Source organism: Oncorhynchus mykiss, chromosome 7, assembly GCF_057628025.1.
Source record: "Oncorhynchus mykiss isolate SJ-2025 chromosome 7, ASM5762802v1, whole genome shotgun sequence".
NCBI lineage: Eukaryota > Metazoa > Chordata > Actinopteri > Salmoniformes > Salmonidae > Oncorhynchus > Oncorhynchus mykiss.
Window position 1 is genome coordinate 684,516 of NC_143028.1, and position 13,645 is coordinate 698,160.

The 13,645-nt window shown below is 41.6% G+C and overlaps 1 protein-coding gene across 4 annotated transcripts; it reads left to right on the forward strand.

Moving 5' to 3' along the window:
- Positions 1-1,184: 1,184 nt before the first annotated feature.
- On the forward strand, positions 1,185-10,561 carry LOC110527296 (uncharacterized). Of its 4 annotated transcripts, XM_090239595.1 has the most exons (7): positions 1,406-1,620; positions 5,896-6,024; positions 6,137-6,216; positions 6,338-6,382; positions 6,762-6,890; positions 7,383-7,432; positions 9,399-10,561. In XM_090239595.1, the coding sequence occupies exons 2-7, from the start codon at positions 6,020-6,022 to the stop codon at positions 9,768-9,770; spliced, it is 681 nt and encodes a 226-aa protein (XP_090095721.1). In that variant the 5' UTR covers positions 1,406-1,620; positions 5,896-6,019; the 3' UTR covers positions 9,771-10,561. The 4 variants fall into 4 exon arrangements, with proteins under 4 accessions (XP_090095719.1, XP_090095720.1, XP_090095721.1 ...); XM_090239593.1 differs by having other exon boundaries at positions 1,185-1,620; positions 5,896-6,216; XM_090239596.1 differs by lacking the exon at positions 6,338-6,382.
- The last annotated feature ends 3,084 nt before the right edge of the window (positions 10,562-13,645 follow it).

The following is a 13,645-nucleotide window of genomic DNA, read 5'->3' on the forward strand; positions in this document are numbered from 1 at the left end:
CTTCAACCCACACGGACACCCTGGTGATGAAGGCACAACAGAGACTCTTCAACCCACATGGACACCCTGGTGAAGAAGGCACAACAGAGACTCTTCAACCCACACTGACACCCTGGTGATGAAGGCACAACAGAGACTCTTCAACCCACACAGACACCCTGGTGAAGAAGGCACGACAGAGACTCTTCAACCCACACTGACACCCTGGTGATGAAAGTACGACAGTGACTCTTCAACCCACACTGACACCCTGGTGACGAAGGCATAACAGAGACTCTTCAACCCACACTGACACCCTGGTGACGAAGGCATAACAGAGACTCTTCAACCCACACTGACACCCTGGTGATGAAAGTACGACAGTGACTCTTCAACCCACACTGACACCCTGGTGACGAAGGCATAACAGAGACTCTTCAACCCACACTGACACCCTGGTGACGAAGGCATAACAGAGACTCTTCAACCCACACTGACACCCTGGTGATGAAAGTACGACAGAGACTCTTCAACCCACACTGACACCCTGGTGATGAAAGTATGACAGTGACTCTTCAACCCACACTGACACCGTGGTGAAATCACAACAGCGACTCTTCAAACCACACTGACAGGAGGCTGAAGAAATCCTGCCTGTTCCCGAGGGCCCTCACAGTGTTCTACAGAAGCACCATCGAGAGCATACTGTCGGCTAGATCACAGCCTGCAAGGCTCTACAGAAGGTGGTACGCTCAGCCGAACACACCATTTGGTGTACGCTGCCTGCCCTCCAGGACACCTACAACACCAGGTGTCGTATGTGATAAGAAGACCTTACCCACCCGAGCCATGGCCTGTTCTCCCTGCTTCCATCACTCAGACATGGGCAGTATAGGTACATCATGGCAAAAACTGTCAGACTTCTACCACCAGACCATCAGGCTGATGAATAGCCACCACTAGTCAGCTACCTGCTACCCCTGTGTCCCCCCCAACGGACGTTTACCCTGCCCCCACCCCCCAATGGACATTTATAATTGTTACAGTTGTAAATATGTATATATTATTATTATTATTATTGTTTCATCCACTTCTCTTTGACCAGCACTGTTGGAGCTCAGAGCTGAAGAATGTCACTGTACCCTGCTATTACATCTGCAACCTTGTGCATGTGACTAATAAACCTAATCTAATCTATAGTGATCACCACAGCCAACTTTATGTAGATTAGAGAGGATGAAGCACATGGGGAGGGAGAGAAAGAGTGAAAGAGAGAGTAGGTAAAGGAAGTGAAACGGAAGAAATGTTACCACAAACACTTGTGCAGTGACGGCGACACTATGATGCTGGGGTGTGTTAAGACTGATGTGAGAGACATTTAAAATTGAGGAAGAGAGAGAGAGAGAGAGCGAGAGAGAGAACAGACAGTGTATTTCACTCACTCTTACACACACACAAACACACAGAGAGATGATCATCTACCAATGCTGTGGCTGTCTTCCTAAACCACCTCTGGTGTAACCTGTTGATTGTAGAAGGCCGGTGGTCTACAAGTCACCATGGGGCCCCGTGACTGCTGGTCCTGGACCAGCCTACCTCTCACCATCCTGGCTGTGCTTCTCTTCCACCGGGATGCCAATGGTAAGTTAGACCCAGGGGGAAAAAAACGTTTTGTATGTGATTAAACTACAGCGTATTGTGGTTGGTTCAGTTTCAACACACAGTCAGAGAAGTGTTGCTGGTAAATAAAAGAACAACTCTCTTCGAGTGAACATTTTTATAAATATCTGAAATGTCATCCTCACATTCAAGACTTCCAGTTTTTGTAAATATCTGAAATGTCATCCTCACATTCAAGACTTCCAGTTTTTGTCATCCTGGCAAAAAAAAACACTTTTTTTTGTATTTGTGTGTGAGAGCTCGATGACAGAAAATATATATCCTGTTGTAGAAAAAGATAAAGGGACTTAAAATAATAGATTAGCGGGGCAGGAACATTTGTTCAAAGTCATCTTAATTTCTTCCCGATCTTCCTCCCTAAAGATTAAAAATGTATGTTGTTCATGTTCTTCTCCCTGTTTTCCAGTTGTTGTTGTTGAAACAAATCGCTCTTCTGGCTTCCATTTTGTTTCCGCTGAATAGCAAATACTCCACATTTCACAAAATGGCATTTTGAATCCATCAACAACATCAATATTTTATAATTACACATTACAGAGATTTTGTTGCTTACTGATACCCAGCTGGAATTGTTTTTTTGGCACATCTCAGTTATACCAATACTAGTGTCATGTATTTTAATTTACGCTCTTATCCAGAGCTACTAACAGGAGCAATTAGGGATAGGTGCCTTGCTCAAGGACACATCGCCAAATTATTTTACCTAGTCTGCTCGGGGATTTGAACTAGCAACCTTTCAGTTACTGGCCCAACGCTCTTAGCTGCTAGACTGTAATATTCATATGTGTAAACATACTGAATTATAATTGAATGCATTTTACCGTCGTATCATACTGTGCTATGATTGGTTAAGACCACCTACAGTGCCTTGCGAAAGTATTCGGCCCCCTTGAACTTTGCGACCTTTTGCCACATTTCAGGCTTCAAACATAAAGATATAAAACTGTATTTTTTTGTGAAGAATCAACAACAAGTGGGAGACAATCATGAAGTGGAATGACATTTATTGGATATTTCAAACTTTTTTAACAAATTTTGCACGCCCAAAATTGGGCGTGCAAAATTATTCAGCCCCTTTACTTTCAGTGCAGCAAACTCTCTCCAAAAGTTCAGTGAGGATCTCTGAATGATCCAATGTTGACCTAAATGACTAATGATGATAAATACAATCCACCTGTGTGTAATAAGTCTCCGTATAAATGCACCTGCACTGTGATAGTCTCAGAGGTCCGTCAAAAGCGCAGAGAGCATCATGAAGAACAAGGAACACACCAGGCAGGTCCGAGATACTGTTGTGAAGAAGTTTAAAGCCGGATTTGGACACAAAAATATTTCCCAAGCTTTAAACATCCCAAGGAGCACTGTGCAAGCGATAATATTGAAATGGTAGGAGTATCAGACCACTGCAAATCTACCAAGACCTGGCCGTCCCTCTAAACTTTCAGCTCATACAAGGAGAAGACTGATCAGAGATGCAGCCAAGAGGCCCATGATCACTCTGGATGAACTGCAGAGATCTACAGCTGAGGTGGGAGACTCTGTCCATAGGACAACAATCAGTCGTATATTGCACAAATCTGGCCTTTATGGAAGAGTGGCAAGAAGAAAGCCATTTCTTAAAGATATCCATAAAAAGTGTTGTTTAAAGTTTGCCACAAGCCACCTGGGAGACACACCAAACATGTGGAAGAAGGTGCTCTGGTCAGATGAAACCAAAATTGAACTTTTTGGCAACAATGCAAAACGTTATGTTTGGCGTAAAAGCAACACAGCTGAACACACCATACCCACTGTCAAACATTGTGGTGGCAGCATCATTGTTTGGGCCTGCTTTTCTTCAGCAGGGACAGGGAAGATGGTTAAAATTGATGGGAAGATGGATGGAGCAAAATACAGGACCATTCTGGAAGAACCTGATGGAGTCTGCAAAAGACCTGAGACTGGGACGGAGATTTGTCTTCCAACAAGACAATGATCCAAAACATAAAGCAAAATCTACAATAGAATGGTTCAAAAATAAACATATCCAGGTGTTAGAATGGCCAAGTCAAAGTCCAGACCTGAATCCAATCGAGAATCTGTGGAAAGAACTGAAAACTGCTGTTCACAAATGTCTCCATCCAACCTCACTGAGCTCGAGCTGTTTTGCAAGGAGGAATGGGAAAAAATGTCAGTCTCTCGATGTGCAAAACTGATAGAGACATACCCCAAGCGACTTACAGCTGTAATCGCAGCAAAAGGTGGCGCTACAAAGTATTAACTTAAGGGGGCTGAATAATTTTGCACGCCCAATTTTTCAGTTTTTGATTTGTTAAAAAAGTTTGAAATATCCAATAAATGTCGTTCCACTTCATGATTGTGTCCCACTTGTTGTTGATTCTTCACAAAAAAATACAGTTTTATATCTTTATGTTTGAAGCCTGAAATGTGGCAAAAGGTCGCAAAGTTCAAGGGGGCCGAATACTTTCGCAAGGCACTGTAGTTGGTTAGGTGATGGTCAGTTGATCCTGGTTGGCGATACGTGAACATGCCAGTTGTAGCTAGCTAATAAAGAGCTACGTTAAGAAATATCCTGTAGTACTGCATTTTATTATTTTGTACAAAGCGTGCAAAACAAGACATAGACTACCTGCTGTCCACTGTTATATTAACTTATTATAACTTGATAATTATGAAAATACAGGCTCTATTTTTCCTCAGTAGCTTTTTATTAACCACAATGAGTCATACTATATCTGTCAGATCTCTCTGTGTGAACATACCTGTGGTCTCTTTTAAAGCTGTGATATGTCACTTTTTGGGCGACCCAACAAAATTCCCATAGAAATGTGAGTTATAGATCTGTCACTCTCATTGAAAGCAAGTCTAATAAGCGATAGATTTGTTCTCTGTGCGGTATTTCCATGCTCCCCATTTTTAAGTTTAGTTTTTTGAGTCTTGTACTTTCGGTTTTGTACACCAGCTTCAAACAGCTGAAAATACAATCTTTTTGGTTATGTAAAATACATTTCATAGTGGTTTAGATGGTACGATTATTCTCTACACTGTAACTTGCTTTTTTTTGTCACATAAACTGAAATTAGACAAACTATTCGATTTTTAGCAACCAGGAAATGGCGGAACGATTTCTGCATAGTGAATCTTTATTATAGCCCTACTGTGGTTTTCCTGTGTGGTTGGAAGGTATAATCGAGTTGTGTGCCATTGTGTGGTAGGCCTACAGTAAAGTTGTATATGATGCTATCGTGTTGTCACCTCTACTGTCCTCTCATTGATACTGGGAAGTCTGACACTCCATGCCACTAATTGACATTCAGAATGTCATTGATGGTCAGTTATACTGAGTTAAACTGAGATCATTTTGGATATACTCAGTTCCTTAGTGACGATTATGAAGTCTGAAAGTCTTTAAGTTCCCCCATGGTATGATGAGGTGGTCCTATTTAGTCTGAGACAGGATGCAGCACTGAATAAGTGCAGGTGGGGTTGAATCTCAGTTCCCTAGAACCTGTAGTCCCATTGTTTTATGCTAATTGAGTTCCAACTCTTCAGGATGTGAAATGTGTTTTGTCCTTTTTTTATTTCTCTGTGTGTATCTCCCTTCTATTAGTCATGAACATGTCACTGTCACTGATACCAAGGGGAAATTCTGATGAAGGGGAAAATCTCCTTCACCTGTCTGCAACCTTTAATCACCTCTCATCTTAGTAAAAAGCTTATTTTCAACCAACTAGGATCCAGCTAAAAAAAGATTGAGGCCTGTCCCTGCAGCCATTGTTGCAAGATTAGTATTTTTTGTGTGTGTGTATGTGTCACCCCCTGACCTTAGAGAGCCATTTTATTTCTCTATTTGGTTAGGTCAGGGTGTGATGTGGGGGTGGGCATTCTATGTTTTGTTTTCTATGTTCCTTTATTTCTATGTTTTGTCCGGGTATGGTTCTCAATCAGGGACAGCTGTCTATCGTTCTCTCTGATTGGGAATCATACTTAGGTAGCCCTTTTTCCCTCCTTCAGTGTTGGTAGTTAACTTTGTTTGTGGCACTTAGCCCTATAAGCTTCACGGTTGTTGCTTGGTTTGTTGGAGACGTTTAAAACATAAAATATACGCTCACCCCGCTGCACTTTGGTCTACTTCCAACGATACCTGTGACGGTATGATTTGATATAGAGGTGATGGGTGATCTTATGGGGACCTATTGGTCAGGCAGTGACTGACTTCAGTTTAATTCTTTGCAGGTCAAGATTCTGATTGTTTCCCAGAGATTAGAGTGGCACGGAACACAGAATGGAGAGCTTCAACTGGGAAAAAACTGAAGATGAACTGTTCTGTTGATTTCTGTTCTAACTCACCAACACCATCATGGTGTAAGTTTGATGAATCAAACATATGCCTAACTGTCAACACAACAACTCTCATTCAAACACAGTTGACAAATTTGACAAACACTACATGGATCTCATTTCTGACTTTCAAAAGCATATCCAGAGGTGATGCTGGTCTATACAGGTGTGAATTACACACGGCTGTGGGTCATTCTATCAATGTTATCGTCTCAGGTGAGCAATCTATTAATACATTTTCTCAGTTTGAAATGTTTAATCAGTCAAACATTTAGTTATTTTTCCCATTCATAGAAGCAAACCCCCTGTGATGGGTGTCAATTGTTATGTATTTCAGAGAGAATTGAAGACACCACAGATTTATATCAGAACAATGAAACAAGTAAGAGGAGATTTTGACTCTTCATAGCTTAGCATGCATTGCACACTGAACGGAAAGGTGCTGCAGTATGAATGTACTTCAAGGCACAACACAATGCTATGTCACACCTAGCTCTGAAACACTGTGGTAACCAGTAACACCCTAACAGCCAGTTAAAACTAGTAACCATGTTGAGTCAAACCTTCTATTCAGGATCGTCATTTTGATTTAAAACGTGTGTGTGTCTGCATGTGTGTAATTAGCCAGAATTATTTTGCTGTTAAACTCATTTCCTGTATTTGTATATTTTTTTGGCCTATAGCTTTTATGAATTAAAATGTGGGGTGGGGGGACATTTCCTCCCTGTTCATAGTGGAAATTAGGCCTCTTTCTCTTATAGACAGTACAGCGAGTCAGAGTGACAGCTTCCTGGAGTGGGTGTGGCCTTATGTTTACTCCTCGGCTGGGATTGTGGTGTTTGTCATCGTGGTGATAACCATATCCATGCTCTCATTGCGTGGTTGTAAAAGTAAGATGCTCACAATTACCATAGCACATTAATACAGACTAATGATGATCATAGCACATTAATACAGACTAATGATGACCATAGCACATTAATACAGACTAATGATGACCATAGCACATTAATACAGACTAATGATGACCATAGCACATTAATACAGACTAATGATGACCATTGTACATTAGTACAGACTAATGATGACCATAGTACATTAACACAGACTAATGATGGCCATAGTAGATTAATACAGACTAATGATGACCATAGCACATTAACACAGACTAATAATGACCATAGTACATTAATACAGACGAATGATGACCATAGCACATTAACACAGACTAATAATGACCATAGTACATTAATACAGACGAATGATGACCATAGTACATTAATACAGACTAATGAGGATCATAGTACATTAATACAGACATTTATTTCTGGGATATGACTTTTCATTTCAATGTTTCGTTCATGATTCCCTTGAAATTGCAGGTGCCTGTCCGGCCAGGAAGTCAAGGAAAGAGGACCAAACAGAGAACCAGGTCAAACAGATATACACTACACATCTAACTTTAATTTAGTCCTGTATTAGTACTATTAGTACAGATTCTGGATGGTCTTTAATGTGTTTACAGTATGTAACATGGTGGAGTCTTTTGGTGCACTCCTTGTCTGTCAGTCCCAGGTGTTGTGTCTCTGACTGATTCAATTATATGACAGGCTATTTTATCAAATCGATTACCTAACGTTTGATTACGTGATTGAATTAAACCATGCAACAATTAACTCGTTAATAACCTGGGGCACCACGGAAGAGTGTTTATAGAGTTGCTCTTTTCCGAATAAACTCTTAAAGATCTGAAGATCTTTTATAATCAATAGCAGTCAATTATTAATCATCACCTTATTTAGTCTCATCTGAACGTCGTAAAATTCTTGATTATCTGCACGAACCCTGGCTAACAAGTTGAATCAGCAATACAAAATTTGGCTTAATTATTTATTTACTAAATACCTAAATAATCACACAGAATTACATATACACAGGATAGATCATACATTGATTACTAATCATGTCATAAAAGCAAAAGTCCCTAGCGGATGAAACCGATATGACGGCTGGTTACCCAAAGAAAGGGGGTTGGGTTTGAATGAAAGAGCGGGATAACTGAGGGACAAAGGGGATTGGGTCTCTATCGGACCTTGAGAAGCCATGCTACCGTAAATATAGAATCTTATGCATTCTAATAATCATCCATTCGGAAATTGAAAATGCAAGATATATATTTACACTGAGCTGCGCTTCGATAGATGGTTTGAAGATGGAAGACTGGTTTGCCCAGCAGATATCTCCATTGTCCTTTGAAGAATCTTTCTGGTCGTAGTGTTGTAGAGCGGATACGTTGAAGTAGCCTGTCGTTCTCAGGAGATCGTCTGTCCTTTGAAGAATCTTTCTGGTTGTAGTGTTGTAGAGCGGATACGTTGAAGTAGCCTGTCGTTCTCAGGAGATCGTCTGTCCTTTGAAGAATCTTTCTGGTCGTAGTGTTGTAGAGCGGATACGTTGAAGTAGCCTGTCGTTCTCAGGAGATCGTCTGTCCTTTGAAGAATCTTTCTGGTTGTAGTGTTGTAGAGCGGATACTTTGAAGTAGCCTGTCGTTCTCAGGAGATCGTCTGTCCTTTCCTAGGCCACGTACGTTTACAGCTGCAGCTGATAAGTTGACGTACAGAATTTCTCACTTATTCTATAGTGAATAGGAGTTCAAAGTTCATACCAAGTTGCCATAATCAGCTCGTGCTGTATTCTGGCTGGTCTAGTCGAAATTTCTCCTTCCAGCGTGGTGATCGTCACCTCCACATGATCTCGTCTCATGTAAATTTCGTTATGTAGAGAGGAATATTCAGCCATTCGCAACCACAGCTCACACTGGGGTTTGCTTAGTCTGACATGAATTAGGTCACGGGGGCTTTATACTGGCGTGTTTCATCCCTCTCCAACCAATGTCTGTTCACTTGGGCGTGGCCACTGACTGAGAATAAAATTACTTGAAAACAATTCTCTCATTTAGAAGGCTAAAATTACATTTAATATTCTCACACACAGTTTCATATTTAAACGTTTAAATTGCACAACAATTCCATGTGAATCTAATGTCTAGACGAGAATGTGTAGACTTTCAAGATACAATTTATGTTGTCCTGTCATCAGTAATAATGTCCCAGACAACAACTGATCTGACATCATGTTTTTTAAGTACTTTCAACTGGTTGGATTACAGAAATATTGTTAAATTCCCCAACCTTTTGATGTTACCATACTCTCTCTACGTTAACAAAGGGCTTTCCAAGAGTCCATTCTGTAGAGGGGAGAGAAAAGGGGGAAAGGTATTTATGGGGGGGTCATAAACCTCACCCAACAGGGCAACGTCATGACACAGATGTGGCCCTCTATAATCAAGGGTGGGGGTTGCAAATACACAGAGTATTAAAGTAGCTTACTTGTTGTTACAGTATATGGCTATACCAATGACCCAGCAAGCATTCCCACGACCCAACCCACAATCCCACCACAGAGGAAGCATCCGATCCCACCAATCCCAGGACCGGCTCCAAGCCCAGCCCACCCCACCGCCGGACTGTATCTATGACAACGCACCTGCCAGGGGCCCACGTCGCACTCATCCGGCACCCGGCCAAGCTGCAGCCAATCAGGTAGCTGTCCCGGTGGACACGGACAATCCCTATAGCAACGGGAAGGAGAAAGAGGAAGAGAGTGATATCATGTACGCAGCGCTAAACCATCAGGTAAAGCCTCGGGCCGCTGCGCGCCCTGCACAGCCTCGGGTAGAGGGCTCAGAGTACGCAGCCATACGAGTGTCCTGAGCCCTGGAACCAGGAAGTAAAACTCCTCTTCCCAGAGGGCCACAGTCCGACTGGTCTTTGTTTCTCCCTGATTACGAGAAGGGGGTCGCTGCGTCCCAAAATGGCGACCGGAGTATGGGCGAGTGGGTGTGTCAAAAGGGAAGTAGTGGGTGTGTCAAATCGTCTGCTATAGGTTAGACGGTTTTGATTGAGCTGTATTTTTTTCTCTTCCGTTTCTTGCCACTCAACCAGACTGTGACACACAACTAGGTGCTATCATCAACCAAAAAGGGTTATTTGGCTGTCCTCATAAGAGAACCCTTTAAAGAACCCCCTTTGTTTCCAGGTAGAACCCTTCTGGGTTCCATGAAGAACCCTTTCCACAGAGGGGTCTGCATGGAATCCAAAAGAGTTCTACCTAGAACCAAAAAGGGTACTCCTATGGGGACAGCCGTAAAACCCTTTTGGAACCCTTTTTGTGTACCTCACATTGAGCTACCATACTGCGAGAGTTGGGACATCTGTTTTTAAGCCAGAGGATGAGTCTGAGTGTTAGAATTACATGAATAATTGTACATTTTCTGGTTTAAAACTGAAGATTGTTTATTGGGGCGGCAGCTAGCCTTGCGCTGGGTCAGTAACCGAAAGGTTGCTAGATCAAATCCCAGAGCTGACAAGGTCAAAATCTGTTGTTCTGCCCCTGAACAAGGCAGTTAACCCACTGTTCCTAGGCCGTCATTGTAAATAAGAATGCGTTCTTAACTGACTTGCCTAGTTAAATAAATATTAAATACATTTTTTTAAGTATTGATGATGAGTGTACTGTTGCTTTATGGGTTGTACGCATGTTCCTACTGTGACTGTCACCCTGATATATTACTGTGACTGTCACCCTGATATATTACTGTGACTGTCACCCTGATATATTACTGTGACTGTCACCCTGATATATTACTGTGACTGTCACCCTGATATATTACTGTGACTGCCACCCTGATATATTACTGTGACTGTCACCCTGATATATTACTGTGACTGCCACCCTGATTTATTACTGTGACTGTCACTCTGATATATTACTGTGACTGTCACCCTGATTTATTACTGTGACTGTCACCCTGATTTATTACTGTGACTGTCACACTGATATATTACTGTGACTGTCACTCTGATATATTACTGTGACTGTCACTCTGATATATTACTGTGACTGTCACTCTGATATATTACTGTGACTGTCACTCTGATATATTACTGTGACTGTCACTCTGATATATTACTGTGACTGTCACTCTGATATATTACTGTGACTGTCACTCTGATATATTACTGTGACTGTCACTCTGATATATTACTGTGACTGTCACCCTGATATATTACTGTGACTGTCACCCTGATTTATTACTGTGACTGTCACCCTGATATATTACTGTGACTGTCACCCTGATTTATTACTGTGACTGTCACTCTGATATATTACTGTGACTGTCACCCTGATATATTACTGTGACTGTCACCCTGATATATTACTGTGACTGTCACCCTGATATATTACTGTGACTGTCACCCTGATATATTACTGTGACTGTCACCCTGATATATTACTGTGACTGTCACCCTGATATATTAATGTGACTGTCACCCTGATATATTACTGTGACTGTCACCCTGATATATTACTGTGACTGTCACCCTGATTTATTACTGTGACTGTCACCCTGATTTATTACTGTGACTGTCACTCTGATATATTACTGTGACTGTCACCCTGATATATTACTGTGACTGTCACCCTGATATATTACTGTGACTGTCACCCTGATATATTACTGTGACTGTCACCCTGATATATTACTGTGACTGCCACCCTGATATATTACTGTGACTGTCACCCTGATATATTACTGTGACTGTCACTCTGATATTGGCTACTAGGTAGCTACTTCCCACACCATTGCTGGACAGTAGTGCCTGTCATACGAGAGCGAACGGTACTGGGTCCCGGTGTTCTTGTTTTTCATGCGTGTCCTCCCCATTGAGTAGTAGACTGTATGTACTGTATGTATCAAGGTGACATCTAGATGGTTATCAATATTAGTTACTTCTTGTGTAGGCTGCTGCCCTCTTTTAAATAAAATAATTTCAGAGAAAACATTGCCACGTTAGCTGCCGCCTGCAACATGACCACGATACCAGTGGCAATCGGTGCCATTTAAGATTCTTATTATTTTAACCTTTATTTTACATGGCAAGTCAGTTAAGAACAAATTCTTATTTACAATGATGGCCTGCACTGGCCAAAACCGGACGACACTGGGCCTATTGTGCACCTCCCTATGGGACTCCCAATCACCTCCAGTTGTGATACAGCCTGGAATTGAACCAGGGTGTCTGTGGTGACGTCTCAAGCACGGAGATGCAGTGCCTTAGACCGCTGCGCCACTCGGGAGGGATGAGCATGGCCTTATTTCTGTTACAGCTTATTGGATGACTGTCATTCATATTCCATTCACCCAGTTCAATGTAACATCGATAGGTTTAGGCTACTACATGATAGTCAAATTTTCCCTATACTCATGAGGTTTCCTCAACCTAGACTATGATTGAAAGCTACACCATGGTGCTGTTTAGGCTACTGTAGACCAACACTGCAAAACAGTGTGTTTTAATCAATTATTTGGTGACTTGAATACATTTAGTATAGTTTTATCTAAAAAAGCTAACTTCTTAAAAATATTTAGCTATTGACATTTTTATGAAATTCACTGAAGAAGATGTTCCTCCCCTTCCTCCTCTGAGGAGCCTCCACTGCATGGTACCCAGTAGGAAGGACTTCGGCAGGCATGTGGATACAACCCCGGTGCACTGGTCCGGCTTATCGACTCTTCTTGTAGCCCAATCAGCCACGTAAAACGGTATTCAGTAGAAACAAATCTGCCCAATTAGCTAATAATCCATACACCCACTGTCTCAGACTTCGGTCGCCATATTGGGCTGCAGATACCCATTCTTGGTATTACAGAAATCGATCAGCTGGCTGCATCGAACTTTGAACTTCCACCAATGATAATGTCAGTTTTAACTATGGCCTTTTGGGTACAACTTTCTTACAGAGGTTGATTCTTGAGGCCTACATGAAATATTCCACTGCACTGTAATTAGGTGGAAATCAGTTGACTGTGAATGTAACTGTGATTGATTGTTTTGTTTAATGCATTTTTCTGTGATTGCGTGTCTCCTATTTTAAACAAATAATCAGATTTGATTTACTATAATATAATTTTCACTGCAATATTACTCTTCTCCATTCCTTACTGTAATCAACCAGTTTCAGTGAAATCACTGTGAGTGATGACAATCCCCTGGCCTTGGGTTTAGTTGAGGTGTTACTGTCGTTGTGCAGGGTGTTTTGCAGTTTACCTCTTGTGCTGGGATGTGATTAGGAGGTTTCCTGTGCTACACAAACCAAAACCCCCACATGCTGCAGCACACGGTTACATATCCTGTGATGCAGTGAGAAGCTTTCTGTGTGTGTGTGTGTGTGTGTGTGTGTGTGTGTGTGTGTGTGTTCATGCCTGATCTTCTGTTCCTGTATGTGTGTGTGCATGTGTTATCCCAGCTAGCACATAATGTTCTGAGAACCATATATTTCTTAGACCTTGGTGAGAGCGTGGTTCTCCTATGGTTATTTTGCACACGACCTTCCCACAATGTTCTGGGAATGGTGCAGGATACCCAGCTAGCACATAATGTTCTAAGAACCATACTTCAGCATAATGTTTTCTGCAGGTTTCCTCATGTTTCTATTTAAAGGAAAAATCCACCCAAAACCACTCATTCCTATAATTTACAGTGTTGCATAACACTAATATGTGAGAACAATATTGTGAATTTTA

Excerpts from the sequence above, each read along its gene's own strand:
- LOC110527296 (XM_090239593.1), top strand. The coding sequence starts at position 1,539 with ATGGGGCCCCGTGACTGCTGGTCCTGGACCAGCCTACCTCTCACCATC. Across the intron at positions 1,621-5,895 it reads CTTCCACCGGGATGCCAATG|GTCAAGATTCTGATTGTTTC; the intron begins GTAAGTTAGACC and ends AATTCTTTGCAG. Across the intron at positions 6,891-7,382 it reads CTCATTGCGTGGTTGTAAAA|GTGCCTGTCCGGCCAGGAAG; the intron begins GTAAGATGCTCA and ends TTGAAATTGCAG.